This window comes from Pecten maximus, chromosome 19 (genome assembly GCF_902652985.1).
Source record: "Pecten maximus chromosome 19, xPecMax1.1, whole genome shotgun sequence".
NCBI lineage: Eukaryota > Metazoa > Mollusca > Bivalvia > Pectinida > Pectinidae > Pecten > Pecten maximus.
This window is the reverse complement of record NC_047033.1, coordinates 7,920,673-7,939,609: the sequence shown is the minus strand read 5'-3', so window position 1 is coordinate 7,939,609 and position 18,937 is coordinate 7,920,673. Positions and strand designations below refer to the sequence as shown.

Genomic DNA, 18,937 nt, shown 5'->3' with positions numbered 1-18,937 from the left:
TAACATTTTATAGTATAAATAAAATTAAAAAAACTTAGGCTGTGTACATCTTGGATTTTATCTTTGGTTGTACAACATGTTCTGTTAATAGACCAATTTGTCATTCAGTTGATTTTTTTCAAAGTTTACAAGCAGCTTTACTGATTCAGGAGTATATCAATAATCTTCCATAATCATTAAAGAAATAGGGAAAGAACTATACTCAGCTATTGGAAAGTTGTCAGCAGATAAATATGTTATACATGTTTTCTTGAATATATATAGAAAAGGAATAACCAGATTAAGACATTTCATCTGATACAAATGTAACTGACTATAAAATCCAATTTTAAATTTATTATTATATGACGGGGGAACCGGACCATCGACCTTGTTTGAACTCCATTTTAATATTTTCAAACTTCAAAACTTTCCAAAAACTTTCGGACTCGCGCCTACGGTGCTCGTGAATCCACTTCATCAAGGGCCCAGCTATGCCCCTTAGTATACTAATATAGTGTTATCCTATGTGCTTTGATAGACATATCGTTCGTCAATTTCATGATTTCTCCCTATTATCATTATGATACGATGTCATGTTTTATCATGTCTATGTTGTTATGTAACGTCAACCTAAATGTATAGGTATACAGGTGTCAGATTCGTATAAGTGTCTTGATACCTGTTTCTGATACCTTTTTGTATCATTTATATGATTTATATATTGTTAAATGGAAATTGACGAATAAAACACAGTTTAAACTAAACACATTTAGTACCAGTTCAAGGAGATGCTAATTTTCATGTGGAACAGACACCCGGTGGTTTTCTGACGTAGTCGCTTTCAACACCTTTTTCAGCATATGTTTCTTCACATGGGGCAAGTCCCTTAGATTAACACTGGTTATAGGCCTCAATGTCTGCAGCCAATAATATTATCGATAGCTAATTAATGGTATTTGTAACACGCCATTGGCTCATGACAAATATGGCATCGTATATAGCGCCATATTTGTGTATCCATAGCAATGATAAGGTTGTGTTGGCGCTATCAGCATCGCTACTTCGTATTGGTGAGTAATGATTTGTATATAGTTATGTCTATTTCAGAAACACATTGTGCGGACAAAAGCATAATGCTAATGTATATATATATATCGTCTCATACTTCTTATTAAAATAGTTTGGAATATTGCTCGTTACACTTCTAAGGAATGATTATTACATTTAAGTATTCATCTTAGAAAATGTTATAAATTTATTTAGATCAATTTATGGAGGAAAACGTTTAAAATATGGTTGTCTTCTTTTTTAATTTTGTTATTTTTTTTGTCTCAAAGCCTGTTTCGTGTGAACCGATTATTGATATTTCACAATCATTTTTTTTAATCTGAATTAGTAAGATGGATAGAAAAGAAATAAGATTGTCAACGTAACAATGTTATTTTATTTATTAAAACGAAACAAAAAATATCCAGGAATGTGCTACAGTGCAGAAACGTTACAAATCGACATGTGTCCAATTGAACCTGTACTATTATCACACAAAAATTGGGAATTGTTTCTTAGCAGAGTTAGAAGTGGTTTAGTACATGTTGCGAAGATTTGTATCTGTAGTCAGTATAACAAATATTTTCTATGAAGGAATAAGGTATATTTGCCTCTTGGACAGACTGTTAAAGCAATAGTGTTAGCGTTAAATTACCTGATAACATTAATAATATTATATAATAAACGTAATATCTATCTTTATTTAAAGGGGCATTCCTTCGTTCGGACATCAGTAATAGGCACAATTTCTATGGATGAAATTTATGTCCGAACGATGATTATATGAGTGTCTGTGCCTACATGTAATAAAATTAACGTCGTAATTTACAAGAAAAAGGCGTATCGTATACAAATACCATATGCCTTTGCGATAATTAGTGATACTTCGGGTCGAATTAAGAATTTTCAGGACTTAATACTCGAAGAACTTTGGTTTATCTTGAGAGTAACTCTGCCTTATTAATGTAAATATAATAACCTTTACTACTTGAAAAAAATTATATATGCCAATAAGTCTAATTTTTACGACCTATACTTTTCATGTTTAAACGAAGGAATGCACCTTTAAAGTAATATTCTTTTATTTCAAAAAGATTGTTCCGAAATACTTAAGTTTCCGAAGTTTGCTTATTATCCCAAATGAGCTGGATTGCTACTGATGAAAATGTTTTATTAAGGTTAACTTAAACTTCATTATTAGTATGACGCATTCAATAGATCAATTGATTACTTATATTTGATAAGGGAAATGTTGGCATGGTGTGTGACGTTTGAAATGAAATTAATTATGTCAGTTTATCAACTGGTTACATTTTAATTCAGAACAACACGAGTCGACATTTGGTGTAATTTCAAATAAAATCCTGTTCCACTAGAAATCAGCGAATTACAACTTCAATCGCCACATGTCTTTCTTTGTCCGGTAATTTTTTTTTCAAAGAAAAATAGGTTTTAGTTATGGTCAGAACAAAATTTTGTTTGAATATTGAAAGTGTGACTCTAGTGATTTCATCTTCATCAATCACTGAAAAAGGTCAAAGTATTTAAAACCGTTATTGTATTCATTACAGACATACCTGACTCCGTATCCAAAAGTAGTCACATAATGTAATTGTTTTTCGCCATAATGTCTTTAACTTCAGCCAGGAATTCAATACTGTTAAGGGTTATACTGTAGTAATAGTGTTACTTTTGATGGATATAAAATTGGTTTTAAATTGTCCTATTTACAGTTAAAATATTTATCATAATGAGACATCAACTTATGACGTGAGAAAAAGCATAAATCAATACGCTGTGCACTTCTTTTAGTGAACCAACCATTGGAAATATATAGCAATGCATATTTGTCAAGAATTTTGAAAATAATGTCCTATTTACCAATAATGTCTTTTATAATATTGTATTATTAACGACAGGTACTTTTCTCATCCTTGTTAATTTAATTTCCGCTATCGTTTTAGCACACATCAATCCTATTCTTTTGAAATAAACCATCTGTATTACGCATGCCCAGCGCGCGCTCCCATTCCACGTAAGATAATTACCCATTAAGCCCATGCTTTCCGTTATCGTAAACAGCATTTCATCTAGCAGTTTCGTGGTCTGTAAAAAAATGCCGCCGTATTAATAACAACAGCATAAATGAAAAGTTTGTCGAAACCGCATTTTATGTCACATAAAAAAATTATTTTCACAACACAACGGCGCACCGTCCCGAATCTTTATAACTGGTTCGGGACACGGAACGGCAGACATGTATGAAGTGATCTTTGATCGGCACGCTTTATTGGAAGACATGAATAAATTATTTTCAAATGCATCGCTACATTGAAAAATACAGCGACATATTTTCTGTATTTTTTTAGACAATATAACCACAGGTCATATTGCAAGAACAAAAACACCAACGGTAGTTTTTAAAAATATTGTGGGAGATATGACAACAGGAATCACTAATGTGTGCCTCAACATTTGATATTATGTGGTTTTTAATATCAGGCCCATCGCATAGTGCCATTAATTTTGTGAGCTTGAATCAAACTAATTAAGCGTGATAAAATAAAATAATGTATTACGTTTTCGTATTCTAGCCATGATTACTACTTTCTTTAGATGTTATCAGTTTGTGGGTATGGGACAAATACCAAGCGTATAAAATATTACATATTTCACAAAAAAAAAAAAAATGCATACAATTCAGCGAGCGGGTATCAGACAGTACTTTACTAACTCCGTTGCACATTTTTACACGGACAATTACCAGAATAAACTACCTTAGAATACTATTATTTGAAAAAAAAAAAAATCTTCAGTAAAGGATAATGAGATTCAAAACGTTGTTTAACATCATTCTTTGCAGGAATATCATCGGAAGAGTCACGTGACAGTACTTCGGGACGACTCGACAGATTCCGACCTGTAGTCGCAGCTGTGTCATCCTCCACAGTCATACCTCTCTCTCCTCGCTCGCAAGGGGGCATAACTCCTCCAATTCAGGGCCGCAGCATCGACACCTCAATGCTTTTACTACAACCTCAGGTACGTTGCTACTTTGTTTCATATCCAATCGTTTGTTTGTTACAGTTAAGATAATTACAAATTACGAACCAGTTGAATATCTGAGAGCCCAACAACATTCGGTCTAATTAGGTAGTACATGATTTATACATATTTGTTTTAAAATTTCCTTTTGAATCTTAAAAGCAATATTCATTTATTCATTAATATTTCGATGTTTTACTGAATATAACATTCAAATGACTATCATAGCGGTTTAAGATGATAAAATCATGCTGGAGGATAAAAACAATAACAATTTTTTGGAGATTATCTGTCGATTAAATTCCGCCATATCAATATTAAACAATTTGAAATACGGCGCTGAGAGGCGATGATAGGGTGAGAGCCATCTGGTTTGTGGTGTTAACATTTTAGTTGGCAGGATGAGCGCGTGCTACGTATGTGTGGAGTCCGATAATTGTCATAATAGCTGAAGATAAAACGGGAAAATTGGGTATTATTATTATTCGGTCCAGCAAGTGTCGACACGTGGATGTTATTGGTAAATTGATGTCCCGTACATATGCCACCTTTCGGCTGACACATTGTGTCGGAGTAGGGGCGCTCTCCCTAGAGGAGTTATTCATTAAATGTTTCTGATAGCCACGTCTTGGTCACGTGACTTGGCTACTGTGATCGTTTCAGACCGTTTACCGTATACTGTATCATATAATAACAGGGTGTTTGCTCCCGTGATGCAGAGCAGGCGAGGAGTTTTATGCTTCTGATAATATTAATGTCGCCGATGTCTTTATGTACAGATAATCTTCATATAAAATTATTTTCCAACAGAGGATTGGAACCAAAATTTTACCTATCATTTGAAATTATCTTTCCCCTGGCATATACATGTATGTCTATGTTGTGCGCTTAGAAAATCATGTGTAATTAAAAGTTATCCTTTGTATATTTTCAACTACTTAAAAACACGATAAATAGAAGTAGCAGAAAAGATTAGTTTAATTTCTAACTGACGGCACACGTATCATATTTCTATGGAAAACAAAGGGAAATATAAAAAGTATGAGATGCTACAAATATAAATAAATAAACATTGCTTCATTATAGGCGTCCTACAGTACGGCTACATCCGGGTTTTCAAGTGACCTTGGGTCAACCTTTACGACATGTAGTACACAGCCCGCCATGTCTGCCGAGATAGGAATATTTCCGACGAGTTTTCCCATGGCCGACTACTCGTCGGATACTGGGTTCTCTCTGGCCGACAGTGGGGTTGACACGGGGTTCCACGGGGGCTTCGACGCGCAGCCGCAGAGTTTCGCAACAACGAGTCACAGTCAAAGCTACCCTGAATCTTACAGCTATGAGGGTACTTTTATGTTCGAGAAGGACAGTGGACTCGGAAAACAATTCAATGTGTTTACGGATTCCACACCAACAACTAGTACGGTAGAGAGTCAACCACAGCATCAGATACAGAAATACACGGAACCAATTATGGCATACGAAGGAAGCTTTCAGACTTTCCCTGCACCAGATTGTGGGTTTTTCCAACAGCGACTCAGCAGCGAAAGTCAAAAACCTTTCCAAAAACATTGCAACTATACCCCACCCCATGACCTGTATCTATCTCCTCAAACTACGGGGTTCACAGATATGGACCAAAAACAGCCCACCTTCTCTTCGCCCCAGACATTCAGTGAAAACTCAGGTTCATATGTTCGTGAAAGTAGTGGCTTCCAAGGGTACAATCCAAACTTTTACGGCAACAGAACATTACCTCATTCTGAAAGTTGTTATAATATGAGTGAAAGACCGCCTGTTGGTGGACCAGCCTATCAGGGGGAGATAAATGTACATTCCGGACGTCCCCAATTCTCACGTCGACCCGCCTTGACCATCGCGATGCCATCACGAGCCACAGAAAGGTAAGATTATAGACAATGGTTACATCAAAGAGAAAACCAAAAACAATTTCCCTAGTGCAGTTATATCTTGTACTTGTGTGTCCTACAATACATCGAGTGTTATATCTGTAGTATGGTGTGTTTTAACGGCTACTGTAACGTCATGGGTGCTGTCAAATTTGATAAAGGCTACTTGGTCTCTTTTCGTCTTTGATATTAAAGCAGTGCATTTATTGTTATTATATTAAGATGGATCTTGTTTAAAATAAACTATACTTCTTGACCTAAGTGAGGCTCTTTTATATGTTTGTGTTAACACCAAAAATAATATTTAAATCAATTTTTCATATGCTTTTGAAAAGTAACTTATTGCAATTGACATAGTACTCGCTCAATTTACAAATTTTAATATTTATACTATGAGCTTCTTCAATGTAACAGAAACATTCCATGGTAAAAACAGCTTAATATGTGTTTTGTTGTTCATTTGTTTCAGTGGAGAGCTACAGAAATACCATATCCAGTCTCCGACAACACCCTCCACTCCCAGTTCTACAAGGTCCTCCCCAGGGAGGGAGCAACCGCAGAAAGAGGCCCTTATGTGTGCAGTTTGCGGAGACAATGCTGTTTGTCAGCATTACGGTGTCAGAACTTGTGAAGGATGCAAGGGGTTCTTCAAGGTAAACATCATTAATTTTAACATGATTTCTTTTTTAAGAACTTAATGTACACAATTATCATCATATGTCTTTCATGATTCACAAAGTATGCTGTAAAAAAAGTTAACACAACGAAATACTTTCCAAGCTGTGGCTTATTTACCTCCCAGGGCTGACATTAATTATCGATATGTTGAACATGTGATTATTGCTCATAAGACTATACGTCAAACTATTCATGAAACATGTTACAAACAACAGTGATCCTATCTTTTCATGAGCATCTCTGAAGTTGATGCCGTTCGTAATAATAGTTAATCGCCGAAAATCTTACTGTTTTTAATATGATGCAATTTATATTTCGCGTTAAGTCCAAACACTAATCTAGAGTTCAAAGTATGATATGATTATACATCACATGTACAGATCATCTGGCGATTGTATTTATTGTCAATATAGATGCACTTCGCTTCAGTCTTATGCTAGTTAATCATGTAGATACTATAATTTGATTAAAACCATGTATATGTTACTTTTTTTGCATTGGCAGAGAACAGTACAGAAGAATGCTAAGTACGTTTGTCTGGCCGATAAGAGCTGTCCTGTTGACAAACGTCGGCGGAACAGATGTCAATTCTGTCGATTTCAGAAGTGTCTAGCAGTTGGCATGGTCAAAGAAGGTAGAGCGAACACATTAATCATTTCCGGTCTTTCGAATGAACCTATGAAATTAAAGTAGTGTGACGAATTGGGTTTTTTTTCTATAAATTATATTGTTTTTCAACATTCTTCAATCAATTACCCTTACTTTATTCATGGACTTATTTTATTCACAATGAAATTTTGTGTTGTAAAAGAACTATCTACAGTTTTCTCGTGTAATGTGTTTGTACGTACGTTGAATGAAATCAAAATAAAAGCAAAACCAAGCATACCAAAGTATTATCAAAATAGCTTTGCAAAAATATCATGTTGTAAATAACTTTCAATTAATCTAGTTTATGGCAATGGAAATTAATGCAAATATTATGAAAAGGAATATAAAAACCAATATCTTTCTTCAGGCAAATATTTGTTTAAAATTACTAATATCAACAATTCTCAGGAAGTCACATAAAATATGTCAATACATTTCAGCAAGTTCAGTGGTTTTTACTGTATTCAATCCTTCTGTGAGATATGTTAATGGAGAAATCAGCATCTACAGGAAGGGTCTTTCTATGTTTTATATGATCAAACTGCTTCAGGATATGGTATCAGAAAGAGTTAATATAAAAACGTATAATGTCCCTAATGAATATCTTTATAAAAATATGTAATATGTATTACAGGATAAAAAATATTCACCTAAGTGCAACCCTGATTCTCATTTCAGTTGTGCGAACAGATAATTTAAAGGGTCGTCGCGGAAGGTTACCGTCAAAGCCAAAGAGTCCACAAGAGTCTCCCCCATCACCACCCGTCAGCCTCATCACCTCTTTAGTCCGCGCGCACGTCGACACAAGTCCGGATATTCCAAACTTGGATTACTCACGAGTATGTTGTCCTCTGATATTAAACTGATAAATATGATAAGGAAAGTAGCTGTTGTATGTGTTATGTCACAAACTATTAATATATTCCGTCATTTAAAAATCATGCTAAGATAAACTCTGATCATATTATTATCGTACCATAATTATTCTAAATTAATGTACAGTGTTTTCCTTTTATGATTGAAAGCAACAATTAACGAATAAAAGTGTTTATTGAAAATTGATGACCACGATAATTTAATACACGTGACCACTACTACATTTTTGTATGTCGTAACGTTTGATTTTATGTAATCCCGTGCCCAGTCATTCTTGTGGAGTAGTCTTTAACTCAATATTTTCCTTTCAGTTCAAAGTGCCTTCTCCAGAGGATAGTCCCCGAACCACAGATGAATGTATACGCCTCTTTTATGACATCCTCCTTTCTTGCATTGACGTTATCAGAACATGGGCAGAACGCATACCTGGTTTTGGTGATCTTTCTAAAGATGATCAGGAACTTCTTTTCCAATCAGCATCACTTGAACTCTTCGTATTACGTATAGCATACAGGTAATTAAATATCACGGTTTGGGGCATTATTAGCATGGATGCACATCAGCTATCAAGTTCAGTCAAAAATAAGGATGGCTACAACGGGAATACAAACAAAGCTTTATTTCTAAACAAAAACAATCGAACGGGATCAGATGATGAATAAGACGTGTGGATTTTGCTGATTGGTTTACTATTACAAAGGCAATATAATGCATCTCAAAACAATTTATGGTGATTTCTTAGACTTAATTTGGTATGACGATTTACTAATTCAATGATCAGTTGACCTTGTCTCTTTTATGGCCGTTTTGTTTAACAAACAGTTCATATTTCTTTCCAGAGTACAACCCAATGACGATAAGATTATATTTGAGAACGGTCTGGTTTTACATAGATTACAGTGTTCGTCTATGTTTGGAGACTGGATTGATTCCATTATCGACTTTGGCCTCTCACTACATCGGAACACACTTGATATTTCATCGTTAGCATGCATGTCCGCACTGGCATTGGTCACCTGTAAGTGTAACGTATATTACCTCATTACGAGAATAATTCAAATACCTTAACCAACAAACTGATAATTACATTGCCGTAGCCCTAAATTCAAGATGTGTATAATACCGATACCGGTTATCGTTATTTCTGGAAATGTTTAAAAAGTGGCTACTAGAATGCCTACATCATATTCTGATTTTTTTTATCTATCCAGTTCTTTTGCTTTCTTTGTAACCACACAAGGACAAGATTACTTTTGCAACTCTAAAGATTTCTGTACCCTGTAAATTGGAGATTTATAACCAATTACAAATGATGTCAGATATATTAAGAAAAAAATATGGCTTTGTTTCAGCGACATTCCATTTGCCATTAATATATTAAATTGCTACAGTTATATCTACAGTGTAGTAATCAATTGGGGCAGTATATCTAACGAATCTAAACTATATGTTGTAAATTATGGGCCACCCAGTCTTTAGCTCATGACGGTTACGTGGACATGACGGTATATTGTACTTATTATTAATATAATACCTCCTTTTGGTTTTACAGTACGTCACGGGCTACAGGATCCCCAGAAAATGGAAGAACTACAAATGAAAATCATCGACTGTCTCCGAGACCATTGCACTTATAACAGTGAAGCTCAGAGGAAACCTCATTTCTTCTCTCTCATTCTTGGAAAGGTTGCTGAACTCCGTTCTCTCAGCAGAGAAGGGCTTCAAAGGATGTTTCACTTCAAACTAGACAAAGTGTTTCAGGCGCCAGCACAGATCGAATCTCTATACCTGTCCGGCTCGCTCCCTTTCTAGAAGTTTTGTCATCGCCCTGTTTCATCTCGTGATCATATTTCATGAATATTAACTAGATTATTTTTGTACTACCAGTCTATCCATGTGTTGTAAACACACCACCATTGTTTCACAAACTTATACGTAGAACACAAAATCATGTGACATACTCAACAGGTTTGTCTAAGTTATAACTTATTAGAAAGCCGGATTCGGAATTTCATTTCTAACGAAGAAGAGTTCTAATTTTTAGGATTTTTATGGCTTACCATTATTTTCCAGAAAAAGTTATTTGTACCAAAGAAATGTATTCACTTATTGTTTTGTTGACAACCTTTGAGGTCTGGCATAATATGGTATCAATATTTTTTCTGAAACTTTGCTATCAATAAATTTGAGGTTCTAGCTCATTTACTTTTTATGGAGAAACATGTATTTAAGAATAAGAGAACTACGACAGAAATTGTATTCAACACCAATTTAAAAAAAACTAGAACGTTTTTTTTACGTAAGCACCGTGTGATCTGTTTTCTAAGTAAATATGTCTCAATTTCTATTTGAACATTTGTATTAAATTAACGGCGTTTGGGTTGTGTTTCTTTCTCTTCTGTTAAGTTATGGACAAATATCACATCATTCCTTTTGATGTTGTCAACGTCAAGATGTTTTCAAACATTTTAATATTTTTGTTGGATATTTTTTTTTGCAAAATAAATATATATATATATTGAATTTGAATGACCTTATTAAAATGCTGTACATTTCAAGTATATATTAACTGCAACAAAGTAGAACGGTTATAAGTACGTCTTTAGCTTTAGATATTTGCAGGTTTTATTGCAAAATATGTTCTAAATTAATTGTAAGAAGATGATGTTTTGTGTTTGTATGACGGATCGCATTGTTTTGATAATTCTATTCTGGGTAAACTTGAAAATTTATAACTATTGCATAATAAAAAAAACTGGCTTCCTAAATGAGCATTACAAATGAATCATAAGAAAATTATGACAACAAATCTAAAAAAGAAATAATTTTGAAATTTATCTTATTCGCGAAGAAAATGATTAAATCAATGAAGATATACTATTAATCTCAAATTGATACTAATTTACTTTCAAGATGATCTAATTATACTTTGTTATTAAATAGATAATATTTGCATAAACTTAATGCTATGAGAAATTACTTTTCTACCCAGGTCTTAACCACTTTTCTGATAGGAAGTATGTTGATATGAATTTTCAATTGTAAAAAGATTTGTTTTGTATAGTTGTCTGGTGGTATAAATTATACATCCCTTTGTTGTGATGTTACGTTATCTCCCTATTGACCATCACTGCCTTACGATGACATGCATAGTCCTCTTAAAAAAAGTAAGAAAAAAATCAAAAAAAAAATCTTCAATATCGTTTAATAATTTATTTGGATGTTGAATTCCGTGAAAAACATCTTCGAAAACTAGCTTACATGTTTGTTTTTTTAATCTTTTTGTTTTATAAAGCTAATTACAAAACAATTCATGAGGCGATTTGGAAAAAAACCCACTTAGCTCGTGAATAAGGTTTATTATCGCTGTTTGTGTTAAAGATAAACATTTTTCCAACTCATAATGATTATACTAAACTAATAAATCACATTATGACTAATAAGCAATGATTAACTTTAAAGATCCTAAATGTAAACAGAGGTGCATGTAGTATTATAAATTTTACAATTATATATTTTCATTTTCTTATTTTAGCAAACAAATATTGGCGCAACTCATACTGAACTGTCTCGCAGCATATTACCTAGTCAAGAATACATGTATTAATATTTCAAGGTGCAAAATGATTTCATTTTTGATGTTTTAAGTGATATTTGAGAACAAAAGTGTAGCAGAATTTTCTTATATGTCGATGCCCGTAGTGTTCAGTTATTTTGATATCTAATGAGACAACCGGTGACCTTAACGTACTATGTTTTAGAAATACTTTGTAAGATTTTTAAAAAAAAATTCAAAAAAGAATGAACGAAAGAGGTTATCCATGTTGTCTATCTTGTCTGTAAAAGAATAGTTTGATGTTGTGTGAGTGAAAATGTAATTTATAGACCCAGATAGTGCTAATGTCAAAATATTTTGATTACATTTATTTTGATGTTTTGATAAAAAATAATTTGTTTCACTGTGCCTACCTGTACTCCCTTAATGACAGACACGTCTTATAGCTTTTAGTGCTTGAAATGTTTAGAGATTTTTCTTACAATTTACAGTGCTGACAGGTTGAACTTTCTTTACCAACCCTGACAACTTGTAATATTTGATTATTGCCAAAATATTTAGTTTTTTTACATTACAAAACAAAAATAGTATTTACATCTCTATGGAAAGTGCTACAGTTTATTGAATCTCCTTTTATAAAAGAGTTCCTGCTAAATGTCGGCGATTGTGAGTTAAGTGTTTTTAATATGTATGACATGAAATGTTCATGTGTACTTTCTTTCCTGGTTTAGGTTGAATTCAAATTATTTCGTGGTTATAAATTTTCATGGTTAGCCCATGCACCAATAATATACCAATTTTACATGTATATTCATGGTTCCATAACAATCACGAAAACAATGGAAGTTTATACACAGCGTACATTTCTTGCGATGCTGTAAATGGATAATAGATGAATGTTAAACAAGACAACAATTACCTACGAAAATAAACAATTCCTATGTCTAATTGGAAATTTAGTGTATGTTAAAAGTGCTTATTTTCTTATACAATGAATCTAGATGATTAAAAAAGAAAACTATCCCTTGATTTTTCTATTATTTCATAACAGCTGTTGTGAAGTGGTTTTAAGATATATTCAGAGTAATTTATTTCCACGGCGCGTATCACAATGTAACCCCTTTATGTACCTCAACACTTTTCACCAAAAGTCCCTTGGCACTTTTCACGCAAAATATTACTACAATTTAAATTTCATAATTTATATTATATACACTAAAAACAAAATGATGTCAAGGAACCTTTGTAGGACGGTGTAACTGCAGGTTAAAATGCCTCCAGCTCTTACAACAGACCACCATTAACATATTCCATGATATCAATACGTCTAATTAAATATTACACTTGAATAAGATGCATTCCAGAATCTAAAGCACTCTTGAACGAAAACAGCAAAAACTGTAGCATAATACTGATTCGAAAGATAACGCAATGGTATGTTTTCTATTTTATAGCCAAATCTCCTATATATTATAGTATAATGCAATGTCAGATTATAGTATATATTTTTATTCCATTCGATTTGATAAATGAAGGATATCTATTTTAAATATTTTTGGTAAAATCTGATATGTTTTAAGCCAAAACGTGGGCATTTACGTCACATATTAGTAAACATATTTATACGCGATATGTATATCTTATTTTGATGTTTTCTGTTAAAATGATTTTAATGATTTCAACTGTTCCAAAACTTGTAATGCCTGTGATAGTTGTACTGTATATCTGATGATTGTTTATGACGTAGAATGTTATGACGTAGTGCCATCACGTGTCAGATTTTTTATCAGAGGTCATTTTCCGAAATCCTGTAAATACTTGTTGATGAACTGTTGTTCTTATTGTGTGCGTATCCATGGTAACTATTATTTCGCACTTTTTGATAGTACAGTGCACGTGTTTTTTCCACTTTGTTAGATGTTCCCGGCAGTTTAAGCAAAGCTTAAACAATGTCATGTGACCTCTTGTGTCGTCTGCTCATCAGATTTGAATATGAAATAAATGTACAAAAATGTTACATGCTGTTAGTAGTATCTTTGGAGTCAGACAATAGTATGTATGTATGTACAAATGTATGTATGTATATGTATGGATGGATGGATGGATGGATGTATGGGTGGGTGGGTGAGTGAGTGAACGAGTGAGCGAGGGAGGGAGGAATGAGTGAGGGGGTCTGCTGGCTGGTTGGCTTGCTGGCCGAGCGAGCGAGCGAGAGACGGACAGACCAACGGACGTGCAGTCGGGAAAATTAAAATTGGCCTCAAGTTACACAACTGTAAAATAATCATATTCAAGATTTCGTCTTTTTATTCTGTTGATTTTGTTTGGTGAGGAATCGAGTCGGACTTTAATACGTGTTTACATATTTATGATTAGGTCCGGTACCTGTTAAGATCTACCTCAAAACATAGTCAATAATTTAACGGCAGTTTCGACAGACCATATTGAAAAAAAATCAGTATTTTATTATCGTAGCGTTGGTGTTACTTTTTGTCTGTTAATGCATACATGTATTTGATAATTTCACTAAATCATTTAATCTGTGTAGTTAAAACTAAACACACGAATTCACCCACACAAACTATGTTTACTTATCATATTTACACAATTGTAAGTAGACAATGAGGCAGACAATATCAATTGGTTTCAACACAGACAGCCGGGGTCTTATGAGGATAGATATCAGAGAAACACTAACATTTAGATGGCATATGAGGACGTGTGACTACAAAAACCAGGTTTATATGAGGACGGGTATCCAGGAGACACTAACATCCGGGTTCAAATGAGAACAGATGTCCAAGAGACACCAACAACCAAAGTCATATGAGGACAGATGTCAAGGAGACACCCAACAGTCAGGGTCATATGAGGACAGGTGTCAAAGAGACACCAACAGTCAGGGTCATATGAGAACAGATGTCAAGGAGACACCAACAGTCAGGGTCATATGAGAACAGATGTCAAGGAGACACCAACAGTCAGGGTCATATGAGCACATATATCCACGAGACACCAAAAGTCACGGTCATATGAGGATGGATGTCAAGGAGATACCAAAGGTTGGAGTCATATGAGGACAGATGTCAAGGAGACACCAATAGTCAGGGTCATATGAGGACATATATCTAGGAGACATCAACAGTCAGGGTCATTTAAGCATTGAACGGCTTTCAGTTGGCATTCATAGTCAATATGAATGCCAACTGGACAGAGGCAAATTCCATGAAGCGCGCTATGTTGAATTTGCCTCTGTCCAGTTGGCATTCATATTGACTATGAATGCCAACTGAAAGCCGTTCAATGCTTATATTTACCATCTGCAAGTTACAAACTTTCGATATTATTCTCGCACATGAAAGTCACGTCAGATATAACTTTGAGTACATCGATGAATTCGCGCAACTTACTCTCTAGAAAACGATCCCGAATGATTGCAAATTTGCTATATTCATTTTCCGCCCAGACACCTTGCCAGTAAACCAGTAAAATTGTACATAAAACATGTTTTAAATTAGAAAATTACTTTCAAAAATAAATTATAAGCGTTGATGTCATTTTTTTTAGTTTCATCGGGGTATGAAAAAAAAATGTGTTCGCAAACTTCTGTAATACAGTTTGCAAACAATTTTTTTTCATACCCCGATGAAACTAAAAAAAAAAAAATGACACCATGCTTAAATAATTAATTGTCCAGTGTTTGTACGCAGAATGTGGCTTTCTGATTGGTTGAATTTTATTATTCATACATCTACGAAAAAAATCCGAAAATGGCGCGAAATATGTGACGTGTCAATACAGCCATTGACATTGCGTATTGATTTTTGAAAAAGAGTCCTTTATAAGATCAGTTCAATTGTACATAAAACATGTTTTTATTTTGAAAATCAATTTCAAAAATTAATTATAAGCGTTGATGACAATTATATTTTAGGGGTACGAATTTTTTTTTTTTGCAAACAATTTTGTTATACTCCAATAAAACTAAAACAAAATGGCATCAAAGCTTAAATGAACTGGGTTGGCTAATACATTACAGAAATAAGTCCCAGTGACTACGCACTATTAGGTACTTGCCGATAATTAATCACAGTTACGATTCCATTTCAAGTTCATCGGAAAGTTCACGTTTCTACATTCAGCAAGCAGAGGTGGTTAACCAGCCGACTTCATGAACTTCCGACATCTTGTCGAAGTAATTTTAGCAGCTGTTATCGGAGATGCGTGTAAATCCAATTACAGTTTTCTACTTATAGACAGTGCTCTAAAACTTAAAACATATGATAATATGCAAGTAGAAGGAATGTAAAAAAATGAATGACGTGTGCAAGCCCTCCTGTGAGAGGACATATATTTGTAATATATAAACATGTTTTCCCTGAATAAAAAGATATCAATCATAAAAAAGAAGTTAAAACATTGTTTAAAGATAAAATAAAAGTTGAACTCTGAATATTAAAATGTATTATAATATTGATAGTTAATCATACTATCAGCACCTTCGTTATTGAAAGTGGTCTAGGGGAGGTAACTCGAGCAATAGGAAATTAAATGTTGTTCATAAATATGACTGCAACCAATCCGTTGGTCGGTTGGAGGAGACGTTTTTTGCGACCCCTTTGTCTCTCTGTTGGTCATTTTCTGGTATATTTAGGTAAATATTTTCTATATACGACCAGTCGCCATGTCAGGTCTCCTGTTTGTATATCAGATTTTAACGCTCTCAATATGCCACTCTTGTTTTTGCATATTTTTGGGGTATTTTTGTTAATTTTCCTCAATATATTGCTCTTAATCCAGGAAAACCTCTTATTTTACTTGAGAAGTTTTGTGGGATGTTCTCGGCCATTCAGCTTGAGATACCCGTTTTAAAATGTTGCCACAACTCTTCTCCAATTTCCCAATGTCATTTTTAGGTCAATGAAGTCATCGTGAATGTTTGACCAATTTTCTCCAATAAACTTGAGGCTATTTATAGTATGATTCGAGTAATTCTAAGAGATGTTGATGTCTCTGAGTAACAATAGCATGTTCATCTTAGATGGAAATTTCTGGAAGTTATTGATGCTAGGTTAGTCCGTTAGCATAGGGACTTGAGACTTTGTTACAGTCTACATGTATTTAGACCATCCCTAGTGTGTATCACAGGGACTTGATTCTTAGTTACAGTCTACATGTATTTGGACCATCCCTAGTGTGTATCACAGGGACTTGGTTACAGTCTACATGTATTTGGACCAACCCTATAATGTGTATATCACATTTCGATGAGACGCTTTTGGGAGCTAGAATAAAATTCGGTAAAAAGCCTCATGCAGTAACATAAAATTTTAAAACATCTAAAACAAGAAGTCAAAAGGGCCTGTACCGATCACCTGGACATAACAGTGACTGTATGGCATGACACACCATCTAAAAGTTATACCATCAATGTTTTTGTCTTTTTTTCCTTTTTAGGGATATCCCATTTTGTGCACTGAATTTAAATCACTTTCATTTACTCAAGGATGCTTCAGACCAAATATGTACCAAAGGTTTTCAAAGTTTTTGCTTTATTTCCAATTTTGAGCCTTGCCTCTCATGCCCCTGTGGGTTCAACACCAACCAATGTAAAATTTGGAATCTCGCCACCCAAGATTGTCCAAGTTTCCTCTGTCCCTAACACCAGATTTAGACATTCTGACAGATAGATGTACACCAGACATCTAGCTATTAGAATATCTAAGTTTGGTGCCCGGGCAAGAGGAAACTCAGGTTTTACCAAAGATTGCTATCAGTCGAATACGAGTAATATCCATTGCTTAGTTCTAGGGAGAAAGTAACGGTAATTAATAGCAATATATCAAAATTGAACTTTTTAGACTCCACTGCTCAGCTGATGGTTTGGTTTGGTTTTATTTGTTTAACGTCTATCAACAGCTAAGGTAATTTAAGGACGGCCTTCCGTGCATGCAACATGCGTGTGGTGAGTGCGTATGTGTGTTTTGGGAGGCTGCGGTATGTTCGGGTTAAGTCTCCTTGTGATAGTCCGGAACTTTTGCCGATTTATAGTGCTACCTCACTGAAGTATACTGCCGAAGACACCCAGCAGGACACCCCAACCGGTCACATTATACTTCCAACGGGCCAACCACTCCTTATATGCTGAGCACTAAGCAGGAGTAGCAACTACCATTTTTAAAAACTCTGGTATGTCTCGGCTAGGGGACAGAACCCAAACACTATGGTCAGCCCCTTGGGAATCAGCCCCACCATGACAAGTAGTGTAAAGTTGATGGACGATGTACATGTATGACGGATGCTGTCAAACAGCATAAGCTTGCACTGGTCCTTGGTCCCCTTCAGACCAGGTGAGCCAAAAAAACAACAACAAAATTGCTCCATTTGTTAAAATGTATTACAAAATAACTTGAAAACATATCAAACATTCATAAGCATGAATGAATTTTTAAAAGGTAAATTTAAGTAAATAATATTTTTAAGTACATGTATATAGATTTCATCTTGAAAGTATATGACTATTGTGTTGTAGCGAAGTACATTTTATAAATCATTTACCGGGTAAATCAATCTCATTCAGGAAGAATTTACTATAGTCGTAAGGTTGACCCTTACCTCTTGTATGTTAAAATTATGCTCCCTTACTGTATAAGATACTAATCTCAATAGTGACTAACTTTATTATATCCTTCCATTTCTCAAACGTTTGGTAAAATAGGTCATTTCAATACCAAAATTGTCACATACAAAACTTTAGCCAAATTCCAAAACAACTGACCAGTTCTTGGGTCAAGGTCATGTAGATTATTCTTTTCAGGGATTTTAAAAGCGAGAATAATTTCTGTAACAAGGATTTACTTTGATCTTACTCCAACTTAGAGCTCATGGATCAAGAGATTTAAGGAAACTACCAGATATACATATGTATCATGCATGTAACTTGAAAATTAGAAAAAAAAAAAAAAAAAAAATCTATCTGTTACAGCCAATAAAAGAGTAATATTTTGTATTAAATAAAAAAATGGAAGTAGTCATGATCATTATTTCTATTAATAATGTTTTAAATTAACATAATGTTGAATTATTAATTTTTTTCTATGTTGAACTTATTAGTAATATATCAATATATGTTAAATTTGATTAAATTGAAGTCCCTTCAATAGAGATGGAGTTTAGATGAATGTTTATT

The 18,937-nt window shown here is 34.1% G+C and overlaps 1 protein-coding gene across 1 annotated transcript; it reads left to right on the top strand.

Annotated features, from left to right (window-relative positions):
• Positions 1–967: 967 nt before the first annotated feature.
• LOC117318094 (nuclear receptor subfamily 4 group A member 2-like) lies at positions 968–13,765 on the top strand. Its single transcript, XM_033873094.1, has 9 exons — positions 968–1,052; positions 3,893–4,071; positions 5,161–5,981; positions 6,457–6,640; positions 7,170–7,299; positions 7,995–8,155; positions 8,504–8,706; positions 9,032–9,210; positions 9,745–13,765. The coding sequence occupies exons 1-9, from the start codon at positions 968–970 to the stop codon at positions 10,002–10,004; spliced, it is 2,202 nt and encodes a 733-aa protein (XP_033728985.1). The 3' UTR covers positions 10,005–13,765.
• Positions 13,766–18,937: the final 5,172 nt, after the last annotated feature.